General features: G+C 44.4%; 1 protein-coding gene across 2 annotated transcripts in view; it reads left to right on the forward strand.

Moving 5' to 3' along the window:
- The window catches only part of lrp3 (low density lipoprotein receptor-related protein 3), an 84,441-nt gene extending 66,083 nt beyond the window's left edge, over positions 1 to 18,358 (forward strand). For both annotated transcript variants that reach the window (XM_073070515.1, XM_073070516.1), the window contains one exon: positions 16,448 to 18,358. In XM_073070515.1, coding sequence (XP_072926616.1) covers positions 16,448 to 17,215 — 768 coding nt within the window. In that variant the 3' untranslated portion in view covers positions 17,216 to 18,358. The remainder of the gene's footprint in view (positions 1 to 16,447) is intronic.
- The last annotated feature ends 4 nt before the right edge of the window (positions 18,359 to 18,362 follow it).

An 18,362-nucleotide genomic window follows, 5' to 3' on the forward strand; every position in this document is an offset into this window, starting at 1 on the left:
AAGATAAAGATTATCTTTATTTGACATCAAAACATTGAAATATACAGTGAAATGCATCATTTGTATCAATGACCAACACAGTCCGAGGATGTGCTGGAAGCAGTCCACAAGTGTCACCAAGTTTCCAGCGCCAACCTAGCATTTTCACAACTTACTAACCCTTAAGACCATAAGGTACAGGAGCAGAATTAGGCCATTTGGCACATTGCAACTACTCTGCCATTTCATCATGGCTTATCCAATGTTCCTCTCAGCCCCAGTCACCTACCTTCTGCCCAGATCCCTTCATGCCCTGACCAGTCAAGAATCTTATCAGCCTCTGCCTTAAATATACATAACAGCTTGGCCTCCACGGCTGCCTGTGACAAAGAATTCCACAGAGTCACCACTCTGGCTAAAGAAATTCCTCCTCATCTCATTTGTAAAGGGACACCCCTCTAATCTGAGGCTGTGTCCTCTGGTCTTAGACTTTTCCACCATAACAAAACATCCTCTCCACATCCACTCTATTAAAGCCTTTCACCATTCAATAGGTCACCCCTCATTCTTCTGAATTCTAGTGAATACAGGCCCAGAGCCATCAAATCTGCGTCTCAATATCACCAAGACCAAAGAGATGGTGGTGGACTTTAGGAGATCTAGGCCTCATATGGAGCCAGTGATCATTAATGGAGAATGTGTGGAGCAGGTTAAGACCTACAAGTATCTGGGAGTGCAGTTAGACAAGAAGCTAGACTGGACTGCCAACACAGATGCCTTGTGCAGGAAGGCACAGAGTCGACTGTACTTCCTTAGAAGGTTGGCGTCATTCAATGTTTGTAGTGAGATGCTGAAGATGTTCTATAGGTCAGTTGTGGAGAGCGCCCTCTTCTTTGTGGTGGCGTGTTGGGGAGGCAGCATTAAGAAGAGGGACGCCTCACGTCTTAATAAGCTGGTAAGGAAGGTGGGCTCTGTCATGGGCAAAGTACTGGAGAGTATAACATCGGTAGCAGAGCGAAGGGCGCTGAGTAGGCTACGGTCAATCATGGAAAACCCTGAACATCCTCTGCATAGCACCATCCAGAGACAGAGAAGCAATTTCAGCGACAGGTTGCTATCGATGCAATGCTCCTCAGACAGGATGAAGAGATCAATACTCCCCAATGCCATTCGGCTTTACAATTCAACCGCCAGGAGTAAGATATGTTAAAGTGCCGGGGTTAGGACTCAATGTATTTAAGTAAACTACTTAAGAACTTTTTAAAAGCTATTTATTAATGCTTTTTGAGAGGGTGATTTTAGATGCATATCATATTTTTACTGAGTTAAGTATTGTATGTAATTAGTTTTGCTACAATAAGTGTATGGGACATTGGAAAAAATGTTGAATTTCCCCATGGGGATGAATAAAGTATCTATCTATCTATCTATCTATCTATCTATCTAAATGTTCATATGAAAAACCATTCGATCCTGGAATCATTTTCATGAACCTCCTTTGAATCCTTTCCAGTTTCAGTATATCCTTTCTAAGATAAGGGGCCCAAACCTGCTTATAATACTACAAGTGAGGCTTCACCAGTGCTGTATAAATTTTCAACATTACATCCTTTCTTTTATATTCCAGTCCTCTTGAACTGAATGCTAACATTGCATTTGCCTTCCTCACAACAGACCCAACCTGCAAATTAACCTTTAGGGAATCCTGCACAAGGACTCCCAAGTCCCTTTGCACCTCGTTTTTTGTACTTCCTCTCCATTTAGAAAATAATCAACCCTTTAATTTATTTTACCAAAGTGCATGACCGTACACTTCCCAATACTTTATTCCATTTGCCATTTCTTTGCCCATTCTCTTAATCTGCCTTAAGTCCTCTTTTAGTCTCTCTACTTCCTCAAAATTACCTGCTCCTCGACCCATCTTCATATCATCTGTAAACTTTACAACAAAACCATCAATTGCATCATCAAATTCATTGGCATATAATGTAAAAAGAGTTGGTCCCAACACAGAGCCCCTGGGAATACCACGAGTTAATGGCATCCAGCCAGAAAAGACTCCCTTCATTCCCACTCTTTGCCTCCTGTCAGTCAGCCACTGCTTTATCCATGCAAAAATCTTTCCTGTAATACCATGGGCTCATAGCTTGTTTAGCAGCCTCATGTGGCTCCTTGTCAAAGGCCTTCTGAAAATCCATGTACACAACATCAAACAATTCTTCTTTGTCTATCCTGCTTATTATTTTTTCAAAGAATTCCAACAGGTTTGTCAGATAAAATCTTCCCTTGAGTAAGCCATGCTGACTATGGCCTATTTTATCATGTGCCTCCAAGTACTCTGAGAGCTCATCTTTAATAATTGACTCTAACATCTTCCCAGCAACTGAGGTCTGACTAACTAGCCTATAGTTTCTTTTCTTCTGCCTCTCCCTTCTTGAAAAGTGGAGTGACATTTGCACTTTTCCAGTCTTCCTGAACAATTCCAGAATATAGTGATACTTGAAAGATCTTTACTAATTCCTCCACAGTCTCTTCAGCCACCTCTTTCAGAACTCTGGGGTGTACAACGTTTGATCCAGATGACTTATCCACCTTCAGACCTTTCAGTTTCCCAAGAACCTTTTTCCTAGTAATGGTAACTTCACACAATTCATGCCCCCTGACACCTGGAACTTCCACCATACTTCTAGTGTGTTCCACAGTGAAGACTGATGTAGTTTGTCTGCCATTTCATTGTCCCCCATTACTACCTCTCTAGTATCACTTTCCAATGAACCGATATCCGCTGCTGCCTCTCTTTTACACGTTATGTATCTGAAGAAACTGCTGGTATCCTCTTTATTATTATTAGCTTGCTTACTTTCATATTCCATCTTTACATTCTTAATTACTTTTTTGGTTGCCTTCTGTTGGTTTTTAAAAGCTTCCCGATCCTCCAACTTCCCACTAATTTTATCCCTATTACATGCTTTCTCTTTGACTTTTCTGCTGGCTTTGACTTATCCTGTTAGCCACAGCTGTGTCATCTTTCCTTTAGAATACTTCTTCCTCTTTGGGATATATATATCCAATAAGACAGTGGTCCCCACCACTGGGTTGCAGAGCGGTACCGGGCCGTGAGGAAACGAGATGATTTGGCGGTATGAAGCAATATGAGTCAGCTGCACTGCAAGTAGCACATGCTTTGCAGCCCAGTGGTTGGGGACCACTTCTATAAGACCATAAGATATAGGAGTAGAAGTAGGCCATTTGGCCCATCGAGCCTGCTCCACCATTCAATCATGAGCTTCCAGTCATCCCCACTCTCCTGCCTTCACCCCATACCCTTTGATGCCCTGGCTAATCAAGAACCTATCTGTGTATATATATAGATACCTTATATATACCCAATGACTTGCCCTCGCAGTCGCTTGTGGCAAAAAATTCCACAGATTTACCACCCTCTGACTAAAGTAATTTCTCCACATCTCTGTTCTTAATGGATGTCCTTCAATCGTGAAGTCGTGCCTTCTTTTCTCAGAATCCCCTACCATGGGAAATAACTTTGCTATATCTAATCTGTTCAGGCCTTTTAACATTTGGAATGTTTCTATAAGATGCCCCCTCATTCTCCTGAACTCAAGGAAATACAACCCAAGAGCTGCCAGACATTCCTCATACGGTAACCCTTTAATTCCTGGAATCATTCTCTTGAATCTTCTCTGAACCCTCTCCAATGTCAGTATATCCTTTCTAAAATAAGGAGCCCAGAACTGCACACAATACTCCATGTGGTCTCACGAATGCCTTATAGAGCCTCAACATCATATGCCTGCTCTTATATTCTATACCTCTAGAAATAAATGCCAACATTGCATTTGCCTTCACCACCGACTCAACCTGGAGGGTATCCTGCACAAGGACTCCCAAATCCTTTTGCATCTCTGCATTTTGAATTCTCTCCCCATCTAAATAATAGTCTGCCCATTTATTTCTTCCACCAAAGCGTATGACCATATACTTACCAACGTTGTATTTCATTTGCCACTTCTTTGCCCATTCCCATAAACCAGAGGTGTCGAACTCAATTGCACATGGGGCCAAAACTCAAAGCACACTTTAGGTCGCAGGCCAAACAGGATAAACATTTATTGAACACACTAAAACTAAACATTTTTTGAACATAAATATGAATAAAAACAGACAGGAATATTATTCCAGAAAAAATAAACTAAAACTTTAAATAACTTAAATATTTTGCTCTCCATAAAAATATCTCCTGTCAGTATTACACAAGTTAGAAATATGAGCATGCTGCAAAAAACCCCTGAAAATATAAATAAAATTTGTACTTTTCAGCAAAAGTTAAAACAACAACAAATCAAAACACACAGTTTTCTTTGCTCTTATGCCGTTTTGTCAGAGCTGGATGCTTGGCATCTTTTCTTGGCAATAAGTTCGTTTAGGTTTGGTGTAAGGTTCTGTGTTGTGGAGATTCTCAGGATGGACTGCAGGTGTTCATCAGTGAGACGACTCCTGTGTGATGTTTTGTTAATCTTCATCACTGAGAAAAGCTTCTCACACAGATACGTGCTACCAAACATGCACAAGGTTCGAGCCGCATGTAGACGGAGCTGAGGCATTGCTTCAGGAATGGAGCGAATAAACTGTACGGGCCCTGCAGTGTCGTACTTTGCCTTTAGTGTCCCATTACACTGCAGCTCTATCAGCTCCATCTGAATCTGTACAGGTATAGTTTCCACGTCGACGGCAAATGGGTTGCGAAGCAGCTCGAAATTAATTTTTTGTGCTTCAAAGTCACCAAAGCGCCGTGCGAACTCAGTGCGAAGTGCGCTCAGTTTATCAGCAAAGTGCGCATTTGGGAACATCATTGCGCCGACCTGGTTCAACATTACTTGGCAACAGGGAAAATGAGGCAAGTTGCACTGGTGCATTTGTGTCTCCCATAAGAGCAGCTTCACTTGAAATGCCTTCACTGCATCATACATGTCAGTGATCATGCGGGGTCACGTCCCTGGAGCTGAAGGTTTAAAATGCTGAGATGTGTTGTTATGTCAGCCAGAAACGCTAACTCACATTTCCACTTTTCATCCCGCAAAACTGGAGTCTTTTCCTTTACTGTCCATGAACTGACAGATTTCCTTGTTGAGCTTAAAAACTCTATTGAGAACTTTTCCCCGACTCAGCCAACGCACCTCTGTATGATAAGGAATGTCGGCAAACTCTGAATCTATTTCCCGCATAAAAGACTGAAATTGCCGGTGATTTAAACCTTTAGCTCGGATAAAGTTTACGGCTTGTGTTACAGTGCTCATTACATGTTCCATCTTTAGGACTTTACCACACAGCGTTTCTTGGTGTATGATGCAGTGATATGTTGTTAACTCACCAGTACAGTTCTCCCCCTGCATCTTTACCCGCATCCTTCCCACTAGTCCACTTTTTTCACCGCACATTGCCGGTGCTCCATCTGTTGTAAGTCCAATAAGTTTGTCCCAGGGCAATTTCATGTCGGTTACACTTTGACATACATTTTCAAAAATGTCTTTTCCTGTCGTTGTCCCGTGCATCGATTTACTGTTCAATATTTCCTCTGTAACGCACAAATTGGGGTCCACTCCTCGGATGAAGATAGCCAGCTGTGCAGTGTCCGTCATATCAGCACTTTCATCCACAGCAAGCGAGTATGCAATAAATGGGTTGCTTCTTTCAGTCAACTGTGTTCTTAAATCAGTGGCTATCTCACAAACTATACTCAGCAACCCATCGGTTTTGAAAGACTCTTTTTTCAGAATCAACTTTTCTCTTCGCCATTGTTAGGGGTTAGCTTTGACTTCAGAATAGCGTTGTATACAGCAACAGACGCTTGACGCGGGAATGTTCCCGGGTAGCCTATCGGCAGCTGTTGCGCTGCATTATGGGATCTGTAGTTTGTGTGTTATCAGCGCTTCATATCGCTGGGCCATTAATAATTAAAATAATAGATCTATCTAAAATGATCTCGCGGGCCGGATATGGCCCGCGGGCCTTGTGTTTGACACCTATGCCGTAAACTATCTAAGTCTCTCTGTTTCCTCAACACTATCCACTCCTTCACCTATCTTTGTGCCATCGGCAAATTTAGCCACAAATCCATTAATCCCATAATCCAAATCATTGACATACATTGTAAAAAGCAGCGATCCCAACACCGACCCCTGTGGAACCCCACTGGTAACCAGCAGCCAGCCAAAATAGGATCCCTTTATTCACACTGTCTGTTTTCTGCCGATCAGCCAATGCTTCACCCAAGCTAATAACTTCCTTGTAATTCCATGGCTCTTATCTTGCTAATCAGCCTCATGTGCAGCACCTTGTCAAAGACCTTCTGAAAATCCAAGTACACCAAGTCTACTGCATCTCCTTTGTCTACCCTACTTGTAATTTCCTCAAAGAATTGCAGTGGGTTTGTCAGGCAGGATTTTCCTTTCAGGAAACCATGCTGGCTGTGGTCTATCTTGTCATGTGCCTCCAGATACTCTGTAATCTCATCCCTAATAATTGACTCCAACAACTTCCCATCCACTGATGTCAGGCTAACAGGTCTATAAATTCCTTTCTGCTGCCTCCCACCCTTCTTAAATAGTGGAGTAACATTTGCAATTTTCACTCATCTGGTAAATGCCAGAATCTATCATTCTTGAAAGAGCATCGTTAATGCCTGTGCAATCTCTTCATCTACTTCCTTAAGAACCCAAGGGTGCATTCCATCAGGTCCAGGAGATTTATCCCTCGGACCATTAAGCTTCCTGAGCATCTTCTCAGTTGTAATTTTCACTGCACATATGTCACTTCCCTGACACTCTTGAGTGTCCGGTATGCTGCAGATGTCTTTCAGTGTGAAGACTGGTGCAGAATATGCATTCAGTTCCTCTGCCATCTCTGCGTCTTTCATTACAATATCTCCAGCATCATTTTCTATTGGTCCTATATCTACCTTCAACTTTCTTTTACCCTTTATATACTTAAAAAAGCTTTTAGTATCTTCTTTGATATTAGTCACCAGCTTCCTTTCATAATTCATCTTCCCACCGGCTTTGGCTTCCTTGTATGCCCTTTCTTTTGCTTTTACTTTGGCTCACTTGTCAGCCATGGTAATGTCCTTCCATGCAAAAATTTCTTCTTATTTGGAATATATCTGTCTTGAATTTCCCTCATTTTTCACAGAAACTCCACCCATTTCTGCTCTGCTGTTCTTCCAGCTAGTGTCCCTTTCCAAAATCAATTCTGGCCAATTCCCCTCTCATGCCATTGTAATTTCCTTTATTCTACTGAAATACACATTGGAATTTAGTTTTTCCTTCTCAAATTTCAAAGTGAACTCGATCATATTGTGATCATTGTTCCCTAAGGGTTCCTTATAACCTTAAGCTCTCTTCTCACCTCTAGGTCATTGCACAACACCAATCCAACACAGCCAATCCCCTGGTGGGCTCAACAACAAGCTGTTCCAAAAAGCCATCTCTTAAACATTCTACAAGTTCTCTCACTTGGTTCAGTACTGTCCTGGTTTTCCCAATCCACTTTCATGTTAAAATCCCCACAATTATCATGACATATCCTGAGCCTTACGAATTGCTTCCAGATAGTCCATACATTGCTGCTCCGCTGTCATCCCTGCCAGTGTTCTTGTCCAATCAATTCTGGCCAACTCCTCACTCACTCATGTCTCTGTAATTCCCTTTATTCCACTGTAGCCTCTCCTCGAATTTCAGGCTGAACTCGATCATATTATGATCACTTGCCGCTAAGGGTTTTTTTTTACCTTAAGCTCTCTATTCAATTCTGGTTCACTTCACAACACCCAATCCAGAACAGTTGATCCCCTAGTAGGCTCAACCACAAGCTACTCTGAAAAAACATCTTATAGGCACTCAAGAAATTCTCCCTCCTATAATCCAGCGTCAACCTGATGTTCCCAATCTACCAGCCATATAGAAGTCCCCATGACTATTGTAACATTACTCTTTTGGCATGCATTTTCTATCTCCTGTTGTAATTTGTAGGGCACAACCTTACTACTCTTTGGGGGTCTGTGTATAACTCCCATCAGGGTCTTTTTACTCTTGTAGTTCCTTAGCTCTATCCACAATGATTCAACGCTTCTGACTCTGTATCACCCCTTTCTAATGATTTGATTTCATTTTTTACCAATAGAGCAAGGCTATCCCCTCTGCCTTCCTGCCTGTCCTTCTGATATAATGTGTATCCTGGACATTAAGCTCCCTGCTATAATCTTTCAGCCATGATTCAGTGATGCCTACAACATCATACCTGCCAATCTGCCACTGTCCTGCAAGTTCTTCTACCTTATTCTGTATACTGCGCACATTCAGATACACCACGAGTCTTGTATTCACCCTTTTCGATTTTGTTGCACCATGCACAACCTTTTAATTCCTAACTTTATTTGAGGTTCTACCAACATCCGCCTCCACAACCTCTCCACTAACTGGTTTATTTTGATGCTCTGGTTCCCATCCCCCTACAATTCCAGTTTAAACCCCACAGTACAGCATTAACAAACCTTCCCGCTAATACAAAGGAAAAAGTGCTAGACAGACTGAAAGGTCTTAAAGTGGATAAGTCACCTGGACTAGATGGACTACATCCCAGAGTCCTGAGAGAGGTTGCTGAAGAGATAATGGATGCATTGGTCATGATCTTTCAAGTATCACTTGATTCTGGCATGGTCCCGGAGGACTGGAAGAGTTACTCCACTCTTTAAGAAGGGAGGAAGGCAAAAGAAAGGAAATTATAGGCCAGTTAACCTAACTGTAGTGGTTGAGAAAGTGTTGGAGTCTGTTATTAAGGATGAGGCTTTGGGGTACTTGAGGACAATGTTAAAAGAAGTCAAAGTCAGCATGGTTTCTGTAAAGGGAAAACTTGCCTGACAAATCTGTTAGAGTTCTTCAAGGAAGTAACAAGCAGGGTGGACAAAGGAGAGGCAGTGGATGTTATTTACTTGGATTTTCAGAGGTGTTTGGTAAGGTGTCACTCATGAGGCTTCTTAACAAGGTAAAATCCTATGGCGTTACAGGAGAGATACTGGCATGGATAGCGGAATGGCTGACAGGCAGGAGGCAGTGATTGGGAATAAAGGGGACTTTTCTGGTTGGCTGCCAATGACTAGTGGTGTTCCTCAGGGGTCAGTATTGGGATTGCTACTTTTCACATTATCAGTTATTTAGATAATGGAATTGATGGCTTTGCGGCAAAGTTTGCAAATGATAAGAAGGTAGGTGGAAGGGTGGGTAGTGCTGAGGAGGCAATGCGATTGCAGCAGGACTTAGACAAATTGGAAGAATGGACAAAAAAGTGGCAGATGGAATACAGTTTTGGGAAATGTACAATAATGCATTTTGTTAAAAGGAAGAATAGTGCAGACTATTAACTAAATGGAGAGAAGGTTCAAGCATCAGAGGTGCAGAGGGACTTAGGAGTCCTCATGCAAGACTCTCAGAAGATTAATTTACAGGTTGAGTCTTTGGTAAAGAAGGCAAATGCAATGTTAGCATTTATTTCAAGGGAATAGAATATAAACACAAGGAGGTAATGCTGAGTCTTTATAAGACAGTAGTCAGGCTACACTTGGAATATTGTCAACAGGTTTGGGCTCCATATCTCAGAAAGGGTGAGTTGTCATTGGAGAGAGTCCAAGGGAAGCTCATGGGGATGATTTCAGGAATGAAGGGGTTAACACATGAGGAGCGTTTGGCAGCTTTGGGCCTGTACTCACTGGAATTTAGAAGAATGCAGGAGATCTCATTGAAACCTACCGAATGTTGAAAGAACTAGATAGAGTGGATGTGGAGAGGATGCTTTCTGTGGTGAGGGTGACCAGAACTAGAAGGCACAACCTCAAAATTGAGGGTTGACCTTTCAGAACAGGGGTAAGAAGTAATTATTTTATCCAGGGAGTAGTGAGTGTGGAATGTTCTGCCACAGACTGCAATGGAGGCCGCCTATGGGTATATTTAAGGCAGAAGTTGATCGTTTCCTGATCGGTCAGGGCATCAAAGAATATGGTGAGAAGGCAGGATTATGGGATTGAGTGGGATCTGAGATCGGCCATGATGGAATGGTGAAAATTCAGATGGTGAGAATTTTGGGAGAAAATTCAAAAATCGGAAGTGCAAAGGGACTTGGGGGTCCTAGTGCAGGATACCCTAAAGGTTAACCACCAGATTGGATCGGCAGTAAGGAAAGCGAAAGCTATGTTGGCATTCATTTCAAGAGGAATACTGTATAAGAGTAAGGAGGTGTTGATGAGGCACTGTGGGGCACTGGTGAGACCCCATTTGGAATACTGTGTGCAGTTTTGGGCCCCCTATCTCAGAAAGGATGTGCTGATGTTGGAGAGAGTTCAGAGAAGATTCACGAGGATGATTCCTGGAACGCAGGGACTAACATATGAGGAGCGTTTGTCAGCTGTTGGATTGTATTCATTAGAGCATAGAAGAATGAGAGGGGATCTCATAGAAACATTTCGAATGTTGCAAGGGTTGGACAGAGTAGATGTGGAAAGGCTGTTTCCCTTGGTGGGTGACTCCAGGACAAGAGGTCACAGTTTTAGAATTAGAGGCTACCCATTTAAAACAGAGGTGAGGAGAAATTTTTTTAGCCAGAGGGTCGTGGATGTATGGAATTCGTTGCCACATACAGCCGTGGAGGCCCAATCCTTGAGGGTTTTTAAGGAGGAGATTTGACAGGTATCTAATTAGTCAGGATATCAAGGGATATGGGAAAAAAGCCAGAAATTGGAACTAGATGGGAGAACAGCTTATGGTGGAGTGGCGGAGCAGACTCAATGGGCTGAATGGCCTAATCCTGCTCCAGTGTCTTATGGTTTATGGACCATGACTTCTGGCTGTTCACCCTCCCATTTAAGGATGCTGAGGATTCGATCCAAGATATTCTGGTCCCTGGCACCTGGGAAGCAACATACCATCCGGGAATCTCGTTCTCACCCACAGCACCTCCGGTCCATTCCCTTAACTAACATATCCCTTATCACCACAGTGTGCCTCTTCTTCCCCCTTCCCTTCTGTCACAGAGCTAGAATCAGTGCCAGAGACCCAATCACTGTGTCTTCTGTTTGGTCCTCCCCCTGACAGTATCCAAAGTTGTTGAGGGCGATGGCACGGGGGTACTCTGCACTGCATGCTTAACTCTTTCCCCTTCATGACTGTCACCCGGTTTCCTGTGTCCTGCAGCTTGGGTGTACCTGCCTCTCTATGCAGTGGCATGCAAAAGTTTGGGCACCTCTGGTCAACATTTCTGTTACTGTGAATAGCTAAGTGAGTAGAAGATGATCTGATCTCCAAAAGTCATAAAGTTAACGATGAAATATTCTTTTCAACATTTTAAGCAAGAGTAGTGTATTATTTTTGTTTTGTACAATTTTAGAGTGAAAAAAAAGGAAAGGAGCACCATGCAAAAGTTTGGGCACCCCAGGAGATTTGAGCTCTCAGATAACTTTTACCAAGGTCTCAGACCTTAATTAGCTTGTTAGGGCTATGGCTTGTTCAGTCATCATTAGGAAAGGTCAGTTGATGCAAATTTCAAAGCTTAATAAATACCCTGACTCCTCAAACCTTGTCCCAACAATCAGTAGTCATGGGCTCCTCTAAGCAGTTGCCTAACTTTCTGAACATTAAAATAAATGGTGCCCACAAAGCAGGAGAAGATAGTAAAGTGTTTTCAGGTAGCCATTTCCTCAGTTTGTAATGTAATTAAGAAATGGCAGTTAACAGGAACAATGGGGGTCAAGTTGAGGTCTGGAAGACCAAGAAAACTTTCCAAGAGAACTGCTCGTAGGATTGCTAGAAAGGCAAATCAAAACCCCTGTTTGACTGCAAAAGACCTTCAGGAAGATTTAGCAGACTCTGGAGTGGTGGTGCACTGTTCTACTGTGCAGCGACACCTACACAAATATGACCTTCATGGAAGAGTCATCAGAAGAAAACCTTTCCTGTGTCCTGACCACAAAATTCAGCATCAGAAGTTTGCAAGCCTGATGCATTTTGGAAACAAGTCCTGTGGTCTGATGAGGTTAAAATAGAACTCTTTGGCCGCAATGAGCAAAGGTATGTTTGGAGAAAAAAGGGTGCAAAATTTCATGAAAAGAACACCTCTCCAACTGTAAGCACGGGGGTGGATTGATCATGCTTTGGGCTTGTGTTGTAGCCAGTGGCACAGGGAACATTTCACTGTAGAGGGAAGAATGAATTCAATTAAATACCAGCAAATTCTGGAAGCAAACATCACTCTGTCTGTAAAAAAGCTTTAGATGAAAAGAGGATGGCTTCTACAACAGGATAATGATCCTAAACACACCTCAAAATCCACAATGGACTACCTCAAGAGGTGCAAGCTGAAGGTTTTGCCATAGCCCTCACAGACCCCCAACCTAAATGTCATCGAAAATCTGTGGATAGACCTCGAGAGCAGTGCATGCAAGACAGCCCAAGCGTCTCACAGAACTAGAAGCCTGTGAGACAGGAAGAATGGGCGAAAACCCCCCAAAACAAGAATTGAAAGACTCTTAGCTGTTTACAGAAAGCATTTACAAGCTGTGATACTTGCTAAAGTGGGTGTTACTAAGTACTGACCATGCAGGTGCCCAAACTTTTGCTTTGGGCCCTTTTCCTTTTTTGTTATTTTAAAACTGTAAAAGATGGAAATAAAAAAAATCTTGCTCAAAATATTAAATGCGTCATCTTTAACTTTATGCCTTTTGGAAATCACGTCATCTTTTACTCACTTAGCTATTCACAGTAACAGAAATTTTGACCAGGGGTGCCCAAACTTTTGCATGCCACTGTATGTCCTATCTACATTCAGCCTCTTGACTGATCCGGAGTTCATCCAGTTCCAGTTCCGACTCCTTAACACGGAGTGTTAAAGCTGCAGCTGAACGCACTTCTCAGTGTTGCAGTCAGGGACACAGGCTCACCACATCCTGCAAGAGGAGCACTGCACTACCCTGTCTGGCATCTCTATGTCCTAGCTGAGCAGATATAAAGAAAAGAAGGAAAAAAAGCTTGAGCTTTTCTTTCCTCCTCTTTCTCTGAGTGAAGCCTCACAGAGCTAAAGCTTTAAGATCACCACTCTATGTCCACTCAGATGATGGCTGCTGTGCTTGCTCCTGTTGTCCTTTAATTTACTCATATTAATCAATACCAAACACTGATTGATTGCTGGTAAAAGTTCTATTTCGTTGCCCTGACCCGCTCCTGCCTTTTATCCTTGGGCAGTAGACTAGTTTGAAGTTCCCTCCTCTCCAAACAATAGACAATAGGTGCAGAAGTAGACCATTCGGCCCTTCGAGCCTGCACTGCCATTTTGAGATCATGGCTGATCAATTCCTATCAATACCCAGTTCCTGCCTTGTCCCCATATCCCTTGATTCCCCTATCCATAAGATACCTATCTAGCTCCTTCTTGAAAGCATCCAGAGAATTGGCCTCCACTACCTTCCGAGGCAGTGCATTCCAGACCCCCACAACTCTCTGGGAGAAGAAGTTTTTCCTTAACTCTGTCCTAAATGACCTACCCCTTATTCTCAAACCATGCCCTCTGGTACTGGACTCTCCCAGCATCTGGAACATATTTCCTGCCTCTATCTTGTCCAATCCCTTAATAATCTTATATGTTTCAATCAGATCCCCTCTCAATCTCCTTAATTCCAGTGTGTACAAGCCCAGTCTCTCTAACCTCTCTGCGTAAGACAGTCCAGACATCCCAGGAATTAACCTCGTGAATCTACGCTGCACTTCCTCTACAGCCAGGATGTCCTTCCTTAACCCTGGAGACCAAAACTGTACACAATACTCCAGGTGTGGTCTCACCAGGGCTCTGTACAAATGCAAGAGGATTTCCTTGCTCTTGTACTCAATTCCCTTTGTAATAAAGGCCAACATTCCATTAGCCTTCTTCACTGCCTGCTGCACTTGCTCATTCACCTTCAGTGACTGATGAACAAGGACTCCGAGATCTCTTTGTATTACTCCCTTACCCAACTCTATACTGTTCAGATAATAATCTGCCTTCCTGTTCTTACTCCCAAAGTGGATAACTTCACACTTATTCACATTAAACGCCATCTGCCCACTCACCCAGCCTATCCAAGTCACCCTGAATTCTCCTAACATCCTCATCATATGTCACATTGCCACCCAACTTAGTATCTTCAGCAAATTTGCTGATGTTATTCTCAATGCCTTCATCTAAATCGTTGACATAAATTGTAAACAGCTGTGGTCCCAATACCGAGCCCTGTGGCACCCCACTAGTCACCACCTGCCATTCCGAGAAACACCCATTCACCGCTACCCTTTGCTTTCTATCTGCCAACCAGTTTTCTATCCATGTCAATGCCTTCCCCCCGATGCCCTGAGCTTAGATTTTACCCACCAATCTCCTATGTGGGACCTTATCAAATGCCTTCTGAAAATCGAGGCACACTACATCCACTGGATCTCCCCTGTCTAACTTCCTGGTTACATCCTCAAAAAACTCCAACAGATTAGTCAAGCATGATTTACCCTTGGTAAATCCATGCTGGCTCGGCCCAATCCTATCACTGCTATCTAGATATGCCACTATTTCATCCTTAATAATGGACTCTAGCATCTTCCCCTCCACTGATGTCAGGCTGACAGGTCGATAGTTCTCTGTTTTCTCCCTCCCTCCTTTCTTAAAAAGTGGGATAACATTAGCCATTCTCCAATCCTCAGGAACTGATCCTGAATCTAAGGAACATTGGAAAATGATTACCAATGCATCCGCAATTTCCAGGGCCACCTCCTTTAGTACCCTAGGATGCAGACCATCTGGACCTGGGGATTTGTCAGCCTTCAGTCCCATCAGTCTACTCATCACCGTTTCCTTCCTAATGTCAATCTGTTTCATTTCCTCTGTTACCCTATGTCCTTGGCCCATCCATACATCTGGGAGATTGCTTGTGTCTTCCTTAGTGAAAACAGATCTAAAGTACTCATTAAATTCTTCTGCCATTTCTCTGTTTCCCATAACAATTTCACCCAATTCATTCTTCAAGGGCCCAACATTGTTCTTAACTATCTTCTTTCTCTTCACATACCTAAAAAATCTTTTGCTATCTTCCTTTATATTCCTGGCTAGCTAGCGTTCATACCTCATTTTTTCTCCCCGTATTGCCTTTTTAGTTAAGTTCTGTTCCTTAAAAACTTCCCAATCATCTGTCCTCCCACTCACCTTAGCTCTGTCATACTTACTCTTTTTTTTAATGCTATGCAATCTCTGACTTCCTTTGTCAACCACTGTGGTCCCTTTCCCCCCTTTGAATCCTTCCTTCTCTGGGGGATGAACTGATTTTGCACCTTGTGCATTATTCCCAAGAATACCTGCCATTGCTGTTCCACTGTCTTTTCTGCTAGGCTATCCGTCCAGTCAACTTTGGCCAGCTCCTCCTTCATGGCTCCATAGTTTTCCCTGTTCAACTGCAACACTGACACCTCCAAGCTGCCCTTATCCTTCTCAAATTGCAGATAAAAACTTATCATATTATGATCACTACCTCCTAATGGCTCCTTTACTTCAAGATTGCTTATCAAATCCTGTTCATTACATAACACTAAATCCAGAATAGTCTTGTCCCTGGTCGGCTCTCGTACAAGCTGTTCCAAGAATGCATCCCTTAGGCACTCTACAAACTCCCTATCCTGTGGTCCAGCACCAACCTGATTCTCCCAGTTCACCTGCATGTTGAAATCCCCCATAACTACTGCGACATTACCTTTGCCACACGCCAATGTTAACTCCCTATTCAACTTGCACCCAATATCCATGCTACTGTTTGGTGGCCTGTAGACATCCGAAGCCCAAATGGCGACTGGTGAAAGCTTTAGTTCAAACCCTAACTCTCATATCTTTGGACTGTGGGAGGAAGCTGGAGCACCTGGATTAAACCCACACGGACGTGGGAAGAATGTGCAAACTCCTCACAGACAGCAGTGGGAATTGAACCCAGGTTGCTGGTGCTGTAAAGTGTTGTGATAACCACTATGCTAGCGTGCTGCTCTTAAATAACCCTTTGAACAAGCACAAATAGATGAGGTACAGAAGGATGTGGTGCTGAAGACAGCAAATGGGATTGGTGTACATGGACATGAAAGTTGGCACAGATGCAATGGGCCAAAAGGCCTTTCCCTGTGTTGTGTGAATGTGCGACAGCTGAACTTGGGCATCCTTGGGCACTGCCAGATAGCACGTCATGGCAGTGTGGAGAGCGAACGCAGTCCAGCCCACTGAACCCTCCCTCATCAGCCTCCTGTGATCGAAGCAGGTGAAGGGGAGAGATGATGGTGGGGGAGGGTTGGGGGAAAATGGGTGAGGAGGTGGAGGAGTCTGCAGCATTCACCGTCTACGCTCCCTCTGTTTCCAGGTGTCGGTTCTGCAGAATATTCGCACAGCCGTGCGGCGTCAGATACGGCGCCACTCCATGCGCAGGGGCGCAGCCGAGGGGAGGCTCGCCCGGCTCTGGAACCGGCTCTTCCGGAGACCGAGGGGCTGGGGTCTCATCCCTCTACTGACGCCCACCTCTAGCACCCCGTCCAGTGGGGAATTGGTGCCCGGCGGCCAAAGGGGAGCAGGAATGGAGCCCGACTCAGACACAGACACAGAGACCCGTCGGCAAGTGAGCGAGGCAAGAGGGGCTGCGGGCATTGGCTCGTCCACGGTGACACGGCACACGGTGCCAAAGTCTGCCTCGCCCCCCAGTCTGGGAGGCAGGCCAGAGTGCCAGACTGCACAGCCAAGGCCCTCCAGTTCTGATGAGGTATCAAGTGCTGACCTGCAGTCCTCCCTAGAGCAGTGTGCAGTGGAGCCATGTGGCCCCGACCCGGGGCCAGCTGCCAGTAACCAGTGTCCCACTGCCTGTGCCCATCTGGTCCGCCCTGGCCGTGCCAGGGTCATGAGCCTGGGCTCAGTGCGCCTGACCGTCTATGAGGTTTGTTACACCCCCCCACCGCACTGTCAGTGTGATCCCAGCATGGGCCCTGCTCCATCTGTACACAGGAGCCCGGACTGTCCAGCGGAGAGACCCTCCTCCTTCTCCGTGGCCCACCACAAACCCTCCTCACAACCCTCACAGGCAGAGCCTTCCCTCCAGAACCCTTTACGACCACCAAACCCTCTGGGCCAGGAGCACTGAGGAAGCCCTTGCCCCATCTCCTTGGTCTCTGGGTAGATGGTGAATTTGTCCAGAGTTTTTAATGTTGCAATATTTTTGAAAAAAACACTTATTTAATTCTCCAAGTGAACAAGAAAAAGTGTAACCACATGTCTGTATAGCTGTTGTAATCAGCAGTGTGGTGAAAGGGTGTGAAGTGGACAAACTTTGTCCAAAAACATTTCCATTTTCAGTCTCCTGCAGTTGATGTTATTTATACAACTTTTGTTGTGGCACGTGTCTGCAGTATAAATAAGATGTGCTATTCAAACACCCAACTCAGGGTCCTAAAGAGAACACAGAAATCGTGGCAGTTACCCATTATCCTTGTGTGATTCAAGATGTACTCAATGCTGTCTGTCCTTGTGGTCTCAGTCCTGTTTATCCAGGGCTCTGACCACACAGTCTCTGAGCAGGTAAAACACTGGAGTACGGTACCAGTGGGATGGGTCTGTCACTGTAGAACACCAGGGTACGGTACCGGTGGGGACGGGTCTCTCATTGTATAACACCGGGGTACAGTACCGGTGGGGACAGGTCTGTCACTGTGTAACACTGGGGTACAGTACCGGTGGGGATGGGTCTCTCTCTATAACACCAGGGTACGGTACCGGTGGGGACGGGTCTGTCACTGTGTAACACCAGGGTACAGTACCAATGGGGATGGGTCTATCACTGTGTAACACTGGGGTACAGTACCAATGGGGATGGGTCCATCACTGTATAACACCAGGGTACGGTACCGGTGGGGACGGGCCTGTCACTGTGTAACACCGGGGTACAGTACCAGTGGGGTCGGGTCTCTCACTGTATAACACCAGGGTACGGTACCGGTGGGGACGGGCCTATCTCTGTGTAACACCGGGGTACAGTACCAGTGGGGACGGGTCTGTCACTGTGTAATGCCAGCATACGGTACCAGTGAGGACGAGTGTGTCAGTGTGAATGGGCATATCCAGGGAATCGAAACCAGCTTTTGGAACAATTGTTGAATGGTTGTGTGTACTTGGTGAACATGTTGCTGTTTGAATTAGCTAAGTGCCAAAAGTGAAGTTGTGTTGAAAACACAGCATGTTTTGGGGACAGGATTAATAAATTGGTGATTATGTCACCCTGGCTACTGGTCTGG

This window comes from Hemitrygon akajei, chromosome 17 (assembly GCF_048418815.1).
Source record: "Hemitrygon akajei chromosome 17, sHemAka1.3, whole genome shotgun sequence".
Classification (NCBI taxonomy): Eukaryota; Metazoa; Chordata; class Chondrichthyes; order Myliobatiformes; family Dasyatidae; genus Hemitrygon; species Hemitrygon akajei.